General features: G+C 44.7%; 1 protein-coding gene across 1 annotated transcript; it reads right to left on the bottom strand.

The window, feature by feature from the left end:
- Nucleotides 1-8,294: 8,294 nt before the first annotated feature.
- On the bottom strand, nt 8,295-9,550 carry LOC119339948 (probable E3 ubiquitin-protein ligase RHA1A). The gene has a single exon (XM_037611852.1). It carries the CDS (start codon nt 9,357-9,359, stop codon nt 8,841-8,843), a length of 519 nt encoding a protein of 172 aa, XP_037467749.1. The 5' UTR covers nt 9,360-9,550; the 3' UTR covers nt 8,295-8,840.
- Between the last annotated feature and the right edge of the window lie 7,387 nt (nt 9,551-16,937).

The raw sequence follows: 16,937 nt of genomic DNA, 5'->3' as shown, positions 1-16,937 counted from the left end.
TAGGGTTATATTTCTCATATCATGCATATGGTGTCTTGCATTGACATGCCATCTACTTAGATTACACATGCTTTGTGTGAATGCCTCCTATTTGTTTTCTATATCAAATATGTGAATTATGCAATGCCATTTTTTCAGCCAGTTATCATATATGTGAATTATGCACCACCATGTAGCCAGGCATCATATATGTGACTTATCTCATGCCATCTTTTTTTTATTACGTATTCCATTTGTCGACAATTTGTGTATATTGAACTACTCTTCATGTGCATCAGCCATTTGAGTCGGTTATGGAAAAATCTACAGTGAAAACAAGGTCTTTAGAGCAGGCAATGTTACATGTTGAAGCATACATCTCGATGGTTACAGGGAGCTCCTCAGAGGAGGATTCAGAGACAGATGACCAGTCCTATATCCCACCTGAGGTGTATGCTCTAAGTTGCAATGTTTATATTTCTCATATCATGCATATGGTGTCTTGCATTGCTTAGTATAGACATCATATGCACAATATTGAATTACATCTGCTTAGTTTAGAGATCATACATGCGAGTACCAGCTACTTAGTATATGAATCAATTATGTTAATTATATCATGTCATCCTGTACAATTAGACAACATGTATGTGAATTATTTCATCCCAACCTATTTTAGAAAGACATCATATAGTTTTGTCATGTCATCCTGTTTAGATACTCATCACATGTTGAATTATGCCATTATATCCTGTTAAGTTATCCATCATATATCTGAAACTGTGTCATGCTATCCTGTTTAGTTAGCCATCATATATGTGAAATTGTGTCATGTTGTCCTGTTTGGTTAGACAACATATATGTGAATTACCACATCTGTCTATCATACAATGTTTGTACGTTCAATTTCTTTTCTTGTTTGTCAGCCATTTGAATTGGAGGGGGTGATGGCAGTATCTAAGGGAGAAAAAACCCATTCTTTCACAAAAGACAGTGCTACCCGTTGATGCAGATAGAACCATGGTTGTACTGGCCCACAAACTAGCCCCACCACACATAATCGAGACTCTTCCAGATTGCACACTTACACCATTGGGTAGAGAACCATCTACAACCCATCTAACCGCAACCCCAGTGGATAGTAACCCACTTCTAGTTGACAAAGCACCATGTCCACCATAGAGTACCCCCACACGAGCAGTTTGTAAAGCAACTGCAGTGCCCAAAGCACGAAGACCACCACAGCTAACCCAAACTCCACACTTAAAGCAGAAGACCAACTGTTCTCAGGTCAGATTCTATAGCTATGGTCCATACTCCTTTGTTGTTGCATAACTGTATGTACTCATACCAACTACTTTCAAATTTGAAGGATCCAATTGAAACTCCAATGGCGCAACAGGTATGTTTTAAACCTATTTCTTTAACTGGATTGTTGTTCTAACTTCTTGCTCTATGTTGATTTCAGTTTCAGTTGTATAAACAGTTATGTTCTCATGTGATGCACATTACAAGTATTCCCAATGCTGTGTAGTTTCTCACGCTTATATTCTGTCTATGTTGTTGTGTCTTAAAAATATATGAGTTGAACTGTGTCTGTATCTTGATTAGGAAACATAAACTAGAATGATATGGACAATACAATGACCATAGTACATAGATATATGTTTGTTTCATGTTGTTATCCCGTCCACCTTACTATTGAACCGGTTTACCAAGATGAGTTTCGTATACTACATGTTAAACATGTGATGTGTCTGCTTGTTTCTCTTGTAGTATGCAAACAGAATATTGGAGAATAGCACCCCACTATGCAACGGTAGAGAAAGTAATGCAGATACGGTTCAAGATAGTGAGACAACCCTATTGGTCTCCAAGAAAGGTGAAAAAACGATCTTGTACACAGTGAGAAACCCCCACAGTCCTGCATTGATGTAGTGTTCGAGTTACTGGCCAGCACCCCACAGTCCTGACACAAGGCATCAGTCAGCTGTGCTGCTGCAAGAAGCCGAAGGACTAAGGAAGTCCCTGCAGAACTCAGAAGCATACTTTCTTGTGCAACAGCAAGCGCTGGAGGATTTAAGCGCCAAACAAGAGAAAGTTAATAAGCTTGCTAAGCATCTTGCCAGCATTATGGGTACCAAGGATATTTTTTCTTGAGCTCTTCTAAAGTAGTTTCAGTTCTGAACTTGTTTTGCTGCGGCGTTTATATGATGCTTTGTTCCCTATATTTGCACTGGTGGCGAACTTTGATGCCCAGTTGATGTAATATGTGTAATAGACGTGATAGCCTAGCGTAAGTTGCATGCTTATTTATTTCCTTGTTGTCTTGTTTATTTGTTTGCTTGTAGTTAGTGCAGTTCTTTTTCCGCGGTTTTCTAGTGGCCGCAAAAACCTATTTTTTAAAACTAGGCCACAATAACCCTGGGCTACATATTTACTATAGTGACACTAGGCCTCCTACGGGCCGTAGAAACATTGGGCCTTCTACGGGGCGTAGAAACAATGGGCCTTCTACGGGTCGTATCATCAATGGGCCTTATACAGGCCGTATGATCGATTGGCCAAACATGGGCCAATAACAGACCACATTATGGTCATAAACGGGCTAGAGTTGGAATCATCCGTTCATGGGCCGACCATAACGGGCCGTTGTTAATAGGCCGTATTTGATGACACTATGAAAACGGCACAACGTATTAATGGGCCACAAACGGGCCGACTGTAACAACGGGCTGAATTTGGCCCACAAGCAGAAAATGACAGTAACGGGCCGTAGGTAACCGAATGTTGAAAATGAGCCCAAGAATAAATGGGCCCTGAGAAGGCCGAAATATAACATGGGCCGGAAATGGCCCAATGGAATAATGGGACATTAATGGGTATAAAGTGATACATTGTTCATTACCGGCCAGTTTCACCACGGGCCGTTAGTGGGCCAAGAGTTACAAAGGGCCTCATATAGGCCGAAAGACGGCATGGGCCATACATGGGCCGGAAGTTAAGACAGGGTGGAATCATATTGGACGGCCTAGATGGCGCTACTAGGCCTAATTCAGATAGGTCGTAACGGGCCCTGGGTAAGCCGGTTGTAAATGGGCTATATGCGAATAGGCCGTTAACAGGCTTTCCGTGGGCCGGCCCTCCACCTTTTGACCAAGTCAAACGGGCCAGCCTTTTCACAGGAATGGGCCTCTGTTGGGCCGTGCCACATGTCGACGTATCATAGGCGCCTTCGGTCCAATGAGTGGATGACATCTGTCCCAATGGTGAGCCGACACGTGTTTCCTCCAGCCAATGATGATTTTACACGTGGAAAATCCCCATTGGTCCAGGCTGTTAACGGGTTATCGGAACCAAAACCAGACCCGATAGCTTAACGGCGTTCCGTTACGGTGAATGCCACGTGTCGTTCACCCTTGACGAAAGCACTTCTCTAACGCGCTATTTATCGCCATGGAAGTGGACACTTCCATGATGATAATTTTGTTAATGTCATGGAACACTTCTACGACAACACAGGTATGACTATCTTGATTCTGTCATAAAATCGTCATGGATGTACATGCATGACAAAAAAGTAACCTACTGTGACAAACACGTATCATCACGGAAGTGTATTTTTTTTGTAGTGTGGGGTCATACTTCTCTTGTTGAGGAACAAACTTCCTCTTGGGGTATTGATCTTCTTCCCACTCAACTCCATTGCCATTGAACTTTCGTTCAAAACCAACACCTTGATTCTTCTGGTGCCTTCCTTGCTTGCGTACAATTTCCTCAAATTGCTTACTTCCGGCAAGGCTCATGTAAACACCTTTCTCTATAATTCCCTTTAATAAGCTATTTTCTTGATCAAGTGTAACTTGTCTAAGAGAATCATTAGTGGAATCAAGAGGACTACTAGAATCAACAATATTGGATTTAACATGATTATTGTTACTATTAGAAGAAGAATTTTGCTTGCCCTTGTTGCTAGATTTTACTTGTGGCATATAAGTAGACAAGAGTAAACGCTTGGCAATGTAAGAAGAACTCTTCTTTCGAAGATCATCATTGATTGCTTTTAGGAACCCATGCCCTTGCTCTAAATTTAGCTTCTCGAAGCATATCTTCTCATGAGTTCTTAGAAGTTATCGATGATCCTATGGAGTTGTTTCATGAGCTAACTTAAGAGTGTTTAGTTCTTTAGTTAGACACTCAATCTCCTTCTTATCATTGTCATTCGTTTCATCCTGATTAGCATGATTAATAGCAATTTCATCATAGTTTTCATCACTAGTGTTTTCAAGAAGTAAATCATCATCACCTAGCAAATCATCTTCATCACTATTGAAATCAACATACTAGGGGTGTGATACCTTAGTGCCTTTTAGCCATGAATCATCTTCCAATTCCTTCATTTGGTGAGTCAAATATGTCAAAGGAGTTGGATGATGCAAGTGCAATACCGGCAACACCTTCATCTTGAGTATATTCGGAGTCAGAGTGATAACTTCTCTCGGAGTAGTTGTCGGAGTCGGAACCGGATACCCATTCACAAACGTGAGCTTGATGTCTTCATCTTGTGTATCTCTTTGATGACTTGTCCTTCCTTTCCGAATCCTTGCTTCTACGAGAGGGTCTTCATTCATAACGATCATCTCTACTCCTTCTCTCTCTTGGTGGTGATTCATCTCCTTTACTTCTCCTCTTGGGTGAATCTTCTCTTTTCTAGTAGGAGATGTACACTCGTTGGAGTAGTGTCCGGGTCTTCCACAATTGTAGCAATTGCGATCACGACTAGAAGATATTTTGTCATTGTAGGACCTTGACTTGGAACTTCTCTCTTTGCTTCTATTCTTGTAGAATTTGTTGAAGTTCTTCACCATTAAGCTCAATTCTTCATTGAAGACTTGTTTCTCACTTGATGTTGTAGGAGCATCACATGAAGTTTTATAAGCACCACCAGACTTGTTGTGGAGCTCTTCCTTATCCTTGAGTGACATCTCATGAGCAAAAATTCTACCAATGACTTCCGTTGGCTTGAGATTTTTGTAGTTGGGCATCATTTGGATCAAGGTGCACATGCTATCATATTTTCCATCCAAGGATCTTAGGATCTTCTTGATGATGAATTTTAGGTCATCTCTTCGCTTCCTAAGCCGGCAATCTCATTTGTGATGAGAGCAAGCCCAGAGTACATTTCGGTGACTCCTTCACCATCCTTCTTTTTGAACTTGTCAAGTTGACTTTGAAGCACATCCAATTTGGATTCCTTGACGGACTTGGTACTTTCGTGCATATCAACAAAAGTATCCCAAATTTACTTTGCATTCTCAAGGCAGCTGATTTTGTTGAATTCTTTGAGGCACAATCCATTGAAGAGAATATCGCAAGCTTGAGCGTTGTATTGCAACATCTTCAATTATTTCGCGAATGCTTCACGATCCGGTTCTGTTCCGTCCTCGAAGTATTCACCTTGCAAGCCAATGCGCATAATAGCCCAAACGGCGGGGTTATGACCAAGAATATGCATTTTCATCTTATGCTTCCAACTAGCAAAATTAGTACCATCAAAGTAAGGACATCTATAGTGGTAATTTACCTCGTTAGACGCCATACTCTCCTAGGTTGTGAAACCAAGCCTATGATCACCAAAGCTATGGAAATCAAGGCAAATGGAGACCAAAACTCTGATACCACTGGTAGGATCGGAAGTAGGTCTAGAGGGAGGGTGATTAGACTACTTGACCAAATAAAAATCTAACCTTTTCCCAATTTTAATTGTTGGTAGATTTTAGCAACTAGTACAAGTCAAGCAATCAACCTACACATGCAATTCTAAGAGTGTAGCAGCGGAAAGTACAACATTGCATATGAAGGTAAAGGGAAGGGTTTGGAGAAGGCAAACGCAATGTTGACACAGAGATTTTTGGTGTGGTTCCGATAGGAGGTGCTATTGTACGTCCACGTTGATGGAGACTTCAACCCACGAAGGGTAATGGATGCGTGAGTCCATGGAGGGCTCCACCCACGAAGGGTCCACGAAGAACCAACCTTGTCTATCCCACCATGGCCATCGCCCACGAAGGACTTGCCTCACTCGGGTAGATCTTCATGAAGTAGGCGATCTCCTTGCCCTTACAAAGTTCTTGGTTCAATTCCACAATCTTGTGAAGGCTCCCAAGCGACACCTAACCAATCTGGGAGACACCACTCTCCAAAAGGTAATAAATGGTGTGTTGATGATTAACTCCTTGCTCTTGTGCTTCAAATGATAGTCTCCCCAACACTCAACTCTCTCTCTCTCACGGATTTGGCTATGGTAGAAAGATGATTTGAGTGGAAAGCAACTTGGGGAAGGATAGATAGCAAGATTCTAGTGGTAGGATTGAAATATCTTGGTATCAACACATGAGTAGGTGGTTCTCTCTCAGAAAATGAGTAGTGGAAGTGTAGGCACGTTCTGATGGCTCTCTCTCAAATGGAGAAGGGGGTGGAGGGGTATATATAGCCTCCACACAAAATCCAACCGTTACATACATTTGACCAACTCGGTTAGACCGAATAGAAGAACTCGGTGAGACCGATTCAGTTCAAAATGTGAACATTAAGAATCTCGGTGGGACCTATGTGCTAGGGTTAGGGCAAAACCTCATCTCGGTGAGACTGAATGCTTGAACTCGGTGAGACCAATTTCAACAAAGAGCAAACAAAGAGTTGGTCAAGCAAACTCGGTGGGACCAATTGCACATTTCGGTGAGACCGAAATAATTGCAATAGGCAACAGAGAGTTTGCAAGGCCATCTCGGTGAGACCAAGATCCGTATCGGTGTAACCGAATTGCTAGGGTTTCTGGCAGTGGCTATGTCAAATGAACTCGGTGGCGCCGGATAGATCAAATCGATGGGGCCGAGTTTGACTTTGAGTTTTGGACATATTTGGAATGAGAGAGTGGCTGGGGTTTTTGGAGCAATATTGCTAAGCACTTTGAGCAAGTAGAGCATTAAGCAACACCTCATCCCCTTTTAATAGTATTGACTTTCCTATGGACTCAATGTTATCTTGGATCACTTAAAATAGAAATGAAGAGTCTTGGGCTTTTGCCAATCTTTGTCCTTAGCATTTTGAAGGGTCCACATCTCTAGTACGTGCCATGTCAATCATTGAACTTTCTGAAATGTTTAACTTTAATGGATATTAGTTCAATGAGCTATGTGTTGTTATGAATTACCAAAACCACCCGGGGATTAGTTGCACTTTCAGTCCACCACCCCTGCAACAATGAAAGTACGAATGATTTGGGCAACACGAAACTAGACAAACCGAGCATCCCGACGATGGGTGAGAACCAGCCTCCACACCGACATCCCAACACCCATCAAAAACACAACGAGAGTAAAGTATCCGACAACAGCATACCATTCACCACCCCGAAACAACGCACAAGATATACCCGACATAGCCTGACCTACGTAAGCTAATAAATAAGTAAGGCACGGCTACACCACCCGGGCAACACCACACAAGACAAACTGAATACCACAATAGACTCTCGCACATGCCGAGAACCAGCCTCCAGCTTGCCCTCCTCGTAGCCCACCAACAAACTGGGAGTGGCCGATGGCCGGGTAAGGCATGGCTACGTCCACGTCGACCAATCACAGAAAACGTGCATGCAGGGGCAACATAAAACACCACAGAAAGGTAGCCTCGAGCGCGTCTGCGACCCACGTGTCATGGACCCCCAAGGTCGTCGGCTCAGGAGCGCCCGTGAAGATCAGACGATGGGGAGGGCGCCAAGAACACAATGCAACGAGGGGCCTACGGATCAGACGGTGCGGAAGGCACTCGTGAGCGAGGATGCCCACAGGAGGTGGTTACTCCAGCATCTCTTATAGCAGTCATTTGTATATTTTGACATCTTGAATATGTATTTGCGGCGAAAGATGTTATTGACATATGTAAATGATTAGTTAGTTGTCTGACAAACAAACAAAATATAGTACCTTTTCAATCCTATCGCGCATTGTGCGTGCCGCGTGCACCATTACTAGTGTCAGGCAAGTATTTGAGGGAAGTGGCTAGTAGCACGCAGTGGCGATTAATTAAGCATTGTACATGTTGCTTTAAGCAATGCTTATCCTAATCCCCTCTACACTGACGTGAGGCTTACCCTCTAAACACCAAACATGATGGTAACATATCTACTATTGGGAAAAGCCCAATTGAGGTCCATCCACCACCTACACCACATACAATCTACATAACCTCTTTTACAATACAATTCACGTATATAACTTTGTTATACGAAAAAAATAGCACACATCAAAGAATAAGATAAGTTGAGTAATGTGAGACAATTCTTATTCATTCTTCGATATTGTCAAGTGGAGGCACCTATGTACATCTCTCTTTCTTGATATCTCTCTCTTAGTTGCCCTCACAAAATAAGTTAATAGAAAAGGAGAAAAGAAAAAGAGAAGGGGAAGGAAATCACAAAGAAGAAGATTAAAAAAGTGAAGTGGGTGAGGTTGAAGAGGAGCTGAAAAAGAGAGAGAAGAGCATATGGATCTGCAAGTGCTATGCATAGTGCTCATTCACCAGATCCAATGCAGGTAGCCATCCCTGTCCTCCTCATAATTAGTGCCTCACCTACCAATAATACTCCACCACACAAACGTACACACACGCACGCACACCTCTTCTTCTCGCTATGTCTCTTTCTCTCTCATCCCCTTTTGACTTCTCTCGTGAAAGCATGGATCCGTGGAGAGATGGGCGGGTGGATGGAGAAGGGCCTAGCTAGCTAGCTATACGGACTGACCTATCTCTGGCGGCGAGACTGCAGCGGCAGAAGGGTCGCTCCTTGGAGCGTGAGGTCAGAAGGAAAAAGAGGGCAGCTTGCCGGCGTCGGCGTCTGTGGGGAGGAGGAGCGCGCGGCAGAGGGGGCAAGTGGCCTGACCCTTGTCGACCCACTTGTCTATGCAGGCCTTGTGGAAGGCGTGCGCGCAGTTGCCGAGCTCCCGGACGCGGTGCCGTGCCTCGAGCGCGCCCAGGCACACGGCGCAGCACGTCGACGCCGCCGCGGCCCCAGCGGCGCAGCGGCGGCTCCTGAGATCGGCGTACCGGACGGCGGGGAGGCGCGCCTTGATGGCCGCCGGCGCGGGCGCCGGCCCGGTCGCCAGGGATAAAGAGGACGAGGGCGCCGCCGACTCCGCCACGGCCCAGAGGTCTGGCGGCGGCGCGTAGGCCGGGTGGTCGTCAGCCGCCGGCGGCGCCGCGAGGCCGAGCGAGGAGAGGCAGAGCAGGACCGCGTGGCGGAGGAAGTCGAGCAGCTGCAGAACCAGGATGAGCGGCTGCGGCAGGATGACGCAGTAGCACACTGAGGGGAACCCCATGGCCGGCGGGCACGCTTGTAGTTAGAGAGAGAAAGCACGGCAGGAGCGAGAGAGAGGGAGGTGGGACGGTGGGGATGAGGGGAGGAGAGGTGGGGTCTATATATAAGCGAGAGGGATGGATGCGTTTTGTGGGCAGGCTATGTTTGGAGGAGAGGGCCAGAGGGGGGAGGGAGGCTACGCGTACTACAAAGGAAAACATGTCAAGCGAGAATAGACGGGCTACGTGCACGGTTGGAAGATTTATAGACCTTGTCTGCCCGTGACGCTGACAACGGGTGCTACTGCTGCGTGCGTGCTCCCGCCGCCGGAAATATCAGCACTCTCGCGGTCTCACTTGTCTTTAGCCATACGTGTTGCCTGATTAAGCGCAGTGCAACCCGTAGTTAGCTCGAGAAGACGTGCGTGTGGGTATGGCTTTGTTACATATATGGGCCGATGACACCTGCCAAAAGATGATCATGCACAAATCATCTTCTTTTTTTTTTTGAGTAACATGCACAAGTCATCTGAGCTGGGCCTTTTTTTCCAGTGCTATGCGCCGGTCAGCCGGCCCAGTTGCCGCGTAGGCGTCCGATTGGAGGAAGCACAACCATCAGATTTGAATTCCTCCTCCCCCGCAAAAGTCAACTCTCTCCTCACACACATGCGCTCAACGCTAGCCGCACATCTCCGGCCACGGCGGCAGCACCCCTCCGCTGCGCAGAGCACCCGTCACTGCCCCCTTTTTGTCATCCGTTGATAGCAGCCTCTTAGCAGCCTCTGTCACCGACGGTTGCAACTTCTTTCACCGGGGATGTCGCATTTGCGCCGGCCAGTTCCAGCAAAAAAATACAGGTTTGCAGAGCCATCAGGTTCCCCCTTATCGTCGGTTGTAGCTTCTCCTGCTATCGGTTGCAGCTCCGATGCAAGCCACTTCGCAAAAACGGCTGCCGATTCTAGCTTCCGGCATGGCCATCGTTGTAGTAGGTTGCGACATAGTGCCCCGCATGGTCCCGCCACCCGTAACAAATTGGTCGGACAGTTGGGACAAAACGGCATGCCGGTTCCAGCATTTTGTCGCTGAAATGGTCAGCTGGTTCCAGCAAAAAAGGATCATCAGTCGCAGCTCTTCTCGTCACCGGTTCAGCACGCCGCGTCGACGGATCCAGCTCCTCGTGGGCGGTTGCAGCATGCCGTGTTGGCAGTTCCAGCATCCACATGCGCTAGTTCCAACACGGTCGGGTGTCGGTTGTAGCACGGGTCACAGCTCCGCTGGGCGCTGGTCACGTCCCATCATCCCCATGCTCACAGCATGATGCACCCTCTTCCTGATTGCAGATTGCCCACTACATAGCAGCTCCGCCAACCGGCGACTGCAACTCTGTGGCCGCCGGTTTGTAGCTCTTCGTCGGGTGTGGCATCGCATCAAGCTCGACCACACCTACGGTTGCAGCTCCACCACCCCCGTTGTTGCAGCTTCCGTCGCCATCGACTGGATCATGGCATGCCGTCGTGGGGGAAAGGAGGAGGAGGAGGAGGAAGAGGAAGTGGTCGAGAACAGTGCGCGCATGGCCACACCCGCAGGAGATGAGGAGAGAAAAGTGGGGAATGGTGTGGGGGAGGTAGGGAAGAGTATAAGAGAGAGGAGTGGGCGGTTTGTGGGCCATCAATGTTGCACGTGGCGAGGGGCATTCAATCGTCCGCGATCCAACGAGTCTCATGCGGCCGTTGAAGTTTCAGCCAACCAGCCGGTGGGAAACGTTTTCTTTTTTTTGGGAGGGGGGGCACAAATATTTGGATGTCGTTCCCCAGGCGAGCGGAAGACCTTGACGAACCACTAGTTCGCGTTGGCTGCACGAACCCAGTGAACTAATTCGTTCACTTTAGGGCACCCCCGACGAATGATCCTAATCAGCAAGGACACCTCATTTCCCCGCGCAACCCACCTCTTTTAGTTCACATGCCCCACTCTATCAGCCAACCACACAAAAAAAATCCACCTGCGTACCTATCAACCTTCTTGCCAACTAAGTACCCCTCTTTCCGCGTTCTATCGCCGCCCAATCTGATTCCTCCTCCTCTTATTTGCCCTTGTTCAACCAGTGAGTTGTCAGGCCAATAACTGCCACGAAAACTCAAGCATTGATGGATCTGAGTATCATATCATCCAAGTGAGGTGAGAATAACACCACCATCTATCTTCCCTCCTCAAAATTGCCAACACGATCTGCCTAATCTAACATGGTCAATAACAGGTGTGATTTTGCCACTAGATTAGTAATACCAATGGTGGTAGATCAATTTTTCCAAAGTTGAAAGCATATACTTGCCATGTGTAATTGAATTTGGTGTTGTGTGGAAGTGCAAATTTGCTAAACTGAAATCAGGCTCTACTAGATGAAGTGGGCTTATGTGATTTTCCTGTAGAACTAATTGGTTTCCACTACAACAGACATTTAATAGACATAAAGACATGAATAAAAATGAAACAAATTTCAGAAAATTGGAAACATGAACTAAAAGTTAGAAAAAGGGAAGTAACAAATTGTGTGATTCCAAAAAAAAGAGATACTTGCCACACAGTCACAATTTTTTTGTCATGAAATCTATATAAAAGATGCCATCTAGGTGTCAGGGAAAAATCTCATTGTGATGTAGTTGATGTTTAACAAAACTATGATGCCAATATTAATAAAAATGCCATGGTAGTGGTAATAAAACTGTTATGATGGTATTGATAAAACTGCCATTGACATATCAATAAAAGTGTCATTGGCATATCAATATGCAAAAACTAGATTAAGAACCGCTATGTGTTTAAATTACAAAGTGTCATGCACCTGTCACATAAATTGCCATCCAAACTATGAATAAAAGTTCCAGCTAAGTAATGCATATAATGCCATGTTAAATACATATTAAATGATATGTCCAAAAATTGACACAAGTTGCCATGATAAGTCTACTACATTTTTGTAGGGCTAAAATTGTGTACGTAACGGGACTTGTTTTTGGCATAATATGCTCATGTGTGGTGACTGCCAACCCCTTAAAACATACTTTGATGAGTTGTGTAAAAAGGCATGCAGGGGGACCTAGTTCAATGAAGAAACAAAAGCCATGAATTAAGGAGGAAGCAGTCAACCTTGGTACAATACTACATGGAGTGCAATGGATATAGAGGAACTGAATTCAAGTTGCCCGTTGCTACCCCTAATACAAGAAGGTACAAAAAATAGAAAGTTTTCTTATTGGTTGTTAAAAATCATGCATAAAAACGTCAAATTTGGGTACTAACAGAAAAGGGAATCCTAACCATGTATACATAGGGCCTGATGAGCTGCAACAATTGATATGTGGAATGTCGAGCGATCAACCGCTTACACATGTGAGAACTTGCACATTGAGATAAAAAGGAAAAAATAGTGACAAATAAAATAGTTGTTGCAAGAACAATGTTACGTTTGCCATGTAGAAAACAAACTGCTGAAGACAATTATATCCATCCCATCTATGTGTAAAATGCCAACCATACAATTTTTTCCATGAGTTACCAATATATATAATACGCCTACATCATGACACCTCTTGGTTTTACGAACAAAAATAAAGTAAAATAGAAAAGTGAGATGCAAGATTGAATGTCCTTCAAAAGAAAGTAAAACTTGTTGTGAGTTTTTTGCCATCATTGTTTTGCTTAAACTGCCATGCTATCCTATCAATAGTTGTGATGTAGGGTAGAACCCTAGATGCCCGATCTTTCACGATTGGAGGGGATCCTACGAAGAACACGAAGAACACGAGGGGAAAATCGAGGGGAACACGAGAGAAATCACTCAAACAACAAGAGATGGTCACACATATGCTAGATCCTCGAAACACAAAGAGATACACGGTCCGAATCCAACAAGGGATGATACAAGTGGCGGTAGTTCTTCTCCGAAAGGAGGTCTTGAAGGTCTTCATGTGATGGGGTCTTGAATCCCCTTGGGGGATCTTCTCCGAAGAGGCGCTCGACTCCGATGGAGAAGTACCCAAGTGCATGAGCAAAGCTCTATCTCAAATATGAGATATCACAATGCTAACCCTCAAAGGTGGAGGAGGAGGAGGAGTATATATAGGCTAGGGGGCAAAGGGGCACATGGGCCTCGGCCCAAGTCACACGCAGGCGTGGTCCGGATGATCCAGAAGGTGACCCGGATGATTCGGGTGTTGGTCCGGATGATCCGGGTCACCGTCCTGATGATCCGGCTTAGTCGGGCAGGCTTCGGGTGTCTTCGAGCACATTACCCGGATCGTCCAGGCGGGGGTCCGGATCGTTGGGGTTGGTCCGGATCGTCCGGCTGGGGGTCCGGATGATTCGGGCAAGTCCTGTCTTGCTCCGTTCTTCTTCTTCCTTCTCCTCTTCCATGCTTGACCTTGGTCCTTGGATTATCCATGGTCACCTCGGTTGTACCTGAGTATATGCAAGGTCCATGCATGAGGTAGTAGCCATGTCTCACATGTGGAAAGTGACAGTTCGAAGAGGAGTGAATTCACCTTGTGTCCAATGGCGTATGTTCGAGGTCTTGTCATATGTCCTCTTGGGGCTTGGAGAGTAGTCGGAGTGTACATGGGGATGAATGTGGGATGCTCCGCATCATCTCCCCCCTTGGGAAAGATCCGACCTCGGATCGTGATCCTCGTCACCATGGAAACCGTTGTCGTGGACGGACTTGTAGTTGGACGGAGTTGAAGACATTGTGCAATCCAAGTACTCCAAGGTGTCACCGGAGTGGTATACATGCAAAAAGAGCAAACACAAACGACACTCGAAAATACAATGGTTAGCACACACAAAGTATCCATCAAGTAAGTATGAGTCCATGCGGCAAGATTGTTCGTGACAAAGCACATGAAGCTTATCAAGATGATATAGAATGATATTCAAAGCATTCATGGGAGCAAATGCAATCATTGTTCACACAAATGTGTTGTGAATATGATCAATGCAACCACGGTGCAAAATGATGTCATAGTGAGACGGTTTATCAATAGCATGAATATGGCAATGGATGCTCAATATGATTATGTTATCATGCAATTGATGGTAGGCAATGTGATCATTATGTATGAATATGCCATCAAGGAAGATCACAACAAATTTGCTAAGGAAATGCACAAGCTCATATATCATGGATGACATAGAAATACAAGATGCAACAAGGCAATCATAATGTGAGTCAATCCATGCGTAGGGTGCAAACTTGCGGTGAGTATGAAATGTCCATCGAGCATGACATGTGTCAGCACAATCAACAAATATGGAGGTGTTGGTGTACCAATGCTCGATGTCGTGGCATGAGTGGAGTTTGGAAGGTGCATCCAATAAGTGCTAGCGCTCTTGAATGTGAAGGTCCATAGATCCAATCTGCAATATCGCTCCTCCGTTCGCGAGATGTATCATGTAGACAACAAGAAGGAAACAACAATGAAAGAGTGACCCATCCAATATGCGTACTTGAGGATGGCTCAATGGGAAAGAGTTCACCTCTATGATGATGTTGAAAATGTTGGTATCCCGCATCATGTAGACCTTTGCATGACCAATATGCCTCATGATGGTGCTGCCTTATGAATCCTTCAAAACGAAAGAACATGACAAACACTCGGAAAATCAAATGAGGTTAGCGGAAGTGCAAAACCTATCATTTGTGTGGTAAGATACCCAACAAGTGTATGCATCATGCTCATCATAAGAAAGGACAAGGGAGTATTTCATAGTATGGAGGCATATGATGCGAGAACAATCGAAGAGATTAAGCCCAATCAAACACGCATGCATCACAAGTAAAGTGTCCAAGTCTCCAAGAGCAATAAGCATAGATGCAACTATTGGAGGCAAGCGACAATGAACAAGATATATCATCTGAGAGGCATGAACACATAGGTCATCAACCCAAGAAAGCGAGTAAGAGTGGAACATGGGTGATGCAACATAGCATGCAATCATAGCGATCCAGTTAAGCAAGATAGTAGTGGGAAGATGCAACGTACTAGAAGGAATAATGGCAAGCATGTCATGTGTGCAAATAGTTGGCATGAATAATGCACATGACATATCACAAGCATGAAAGCAAGATATGAGAAAAATATCATCAATGTATTGGTGAGAGGCCACATGTAAATAGCAATGGGACATCATGACTCTCCCAACACAACAAGCATCAATAGCATGGGGCACAAAGAAATCATGGTAATAGCTACAAGGATCTCCACCAAGCATGCAAGTACACATAGAAGTAGCATAATGGTGAATCATGGGTAGATGCAAGCAAGGGTCACAATTGCATGGCAAAATCATGTGAAGAGGCATAACATGCAAAGTGAACACGATAGTATGGGCATAAGGTGAAAAGTGGTAAATAGCCCATAGCCGTGTGAGAGCCAAGTAGAAGAGATGCGCGTAGTCCTTGCGCGAAGGGAACGATGGTAATGATAGTCCACGGGATCCCAAGTCATCGTTGCTCTCAAGAGCTCGTTTCGTCAACTCATGGGATTGTGAGGTTGATGAGTGTTCATAAGTACCTACACAAAACAAAGGCAAAGGAAAATTTGTGTGTGCGTGTATATGTACACATCATCCATCATGATGCGCACGTGCTTGTATTGATTAGCACAAAATATCCAATGCTCAAATAAATGAGATGCGTGATATAGAAACATGTCATCCATCATGAGAGGTTTGTAATTATGTATGGCATAATGGAGACTCAAAGTATGTAATGCATCATGAGATATATATAGAGCATTGTTATTCATGGAATGCATATGGTGCACATAATCATGGGAATCATGAAAAGTATGAAATGCATCAAGATATCCTAGTATGAATGAGGAAACTATGAGGGTCTCCTCATGAGCATTAATGGAAACATCACATGGAGAATATTGACAACATCCAAAACAAAGCATATTTGGTTCTATGTGATCATGGCATGACATAGTAGATGAATTACGAAAATCATGTAAAGTAAGCATGGCAATATCCTCACATGAAAAACAAAAGCCAATGACCATCCTCTCGTCATCTATGCCATAAGTGCAAATGGGATTTATTTTAATGGGGCATGCATAGTTACTATGTTGAGATTGAAATGATGCAATATGGGAGATCTCACTCATAGCATATGACAAGTTTAAAGGATTATCAAACATGATGTGACCAAAAGAATTTTCACATGATATCCTATGGAGCATAGCATCACAACTAGGCAACTCAACATGCTAATCATCATATTCATCATAAATAGGTAAGTCATGACATGAGGAAGTCGCACTAGCATGAAGCATGGTAATAGGTGGATCAACATCATGCAAGCAATCATTGGTAAGATATTCCGCTAGTGGAACAAGAGAAGCACCATCACCTATGTTACCTTTGGAGTATCGCTCATGTGTTATAGGTGAGGTGTTGAAGACCAAGTTGTGGTCAACTTCATCTTGATGGAACCATATGGGGGTGCATCATCGTCCACCATGGCCACCGTCGTCTCCTTTGGAGGTATGGACTCATCAAGGATAGTCATGTCGTCATGTAGGAGACCTAGCACCAAAGAA

The sequence above is a fragment of the Triticum dicoccoides genome, chromosome 7B (genome assembly GCF_002162155.2).
Source record: "Triticum dicoccoides isolate Atlit2015 ecotype Zavitan chromosome 7B, WEW_v2.0, whole genome shotgun sequence".
Lineage (NCBI taxonomy): Eukaryota > Viridiplantae > Streptophyta > Magnoliopsida > Poales > Poaceae > Triticum > Triticum dicoccoides.
Note: the sequence above shows the minus strand (reverse complement) of the source record. Positions and strands in the feature narration are given on the sequence as shown.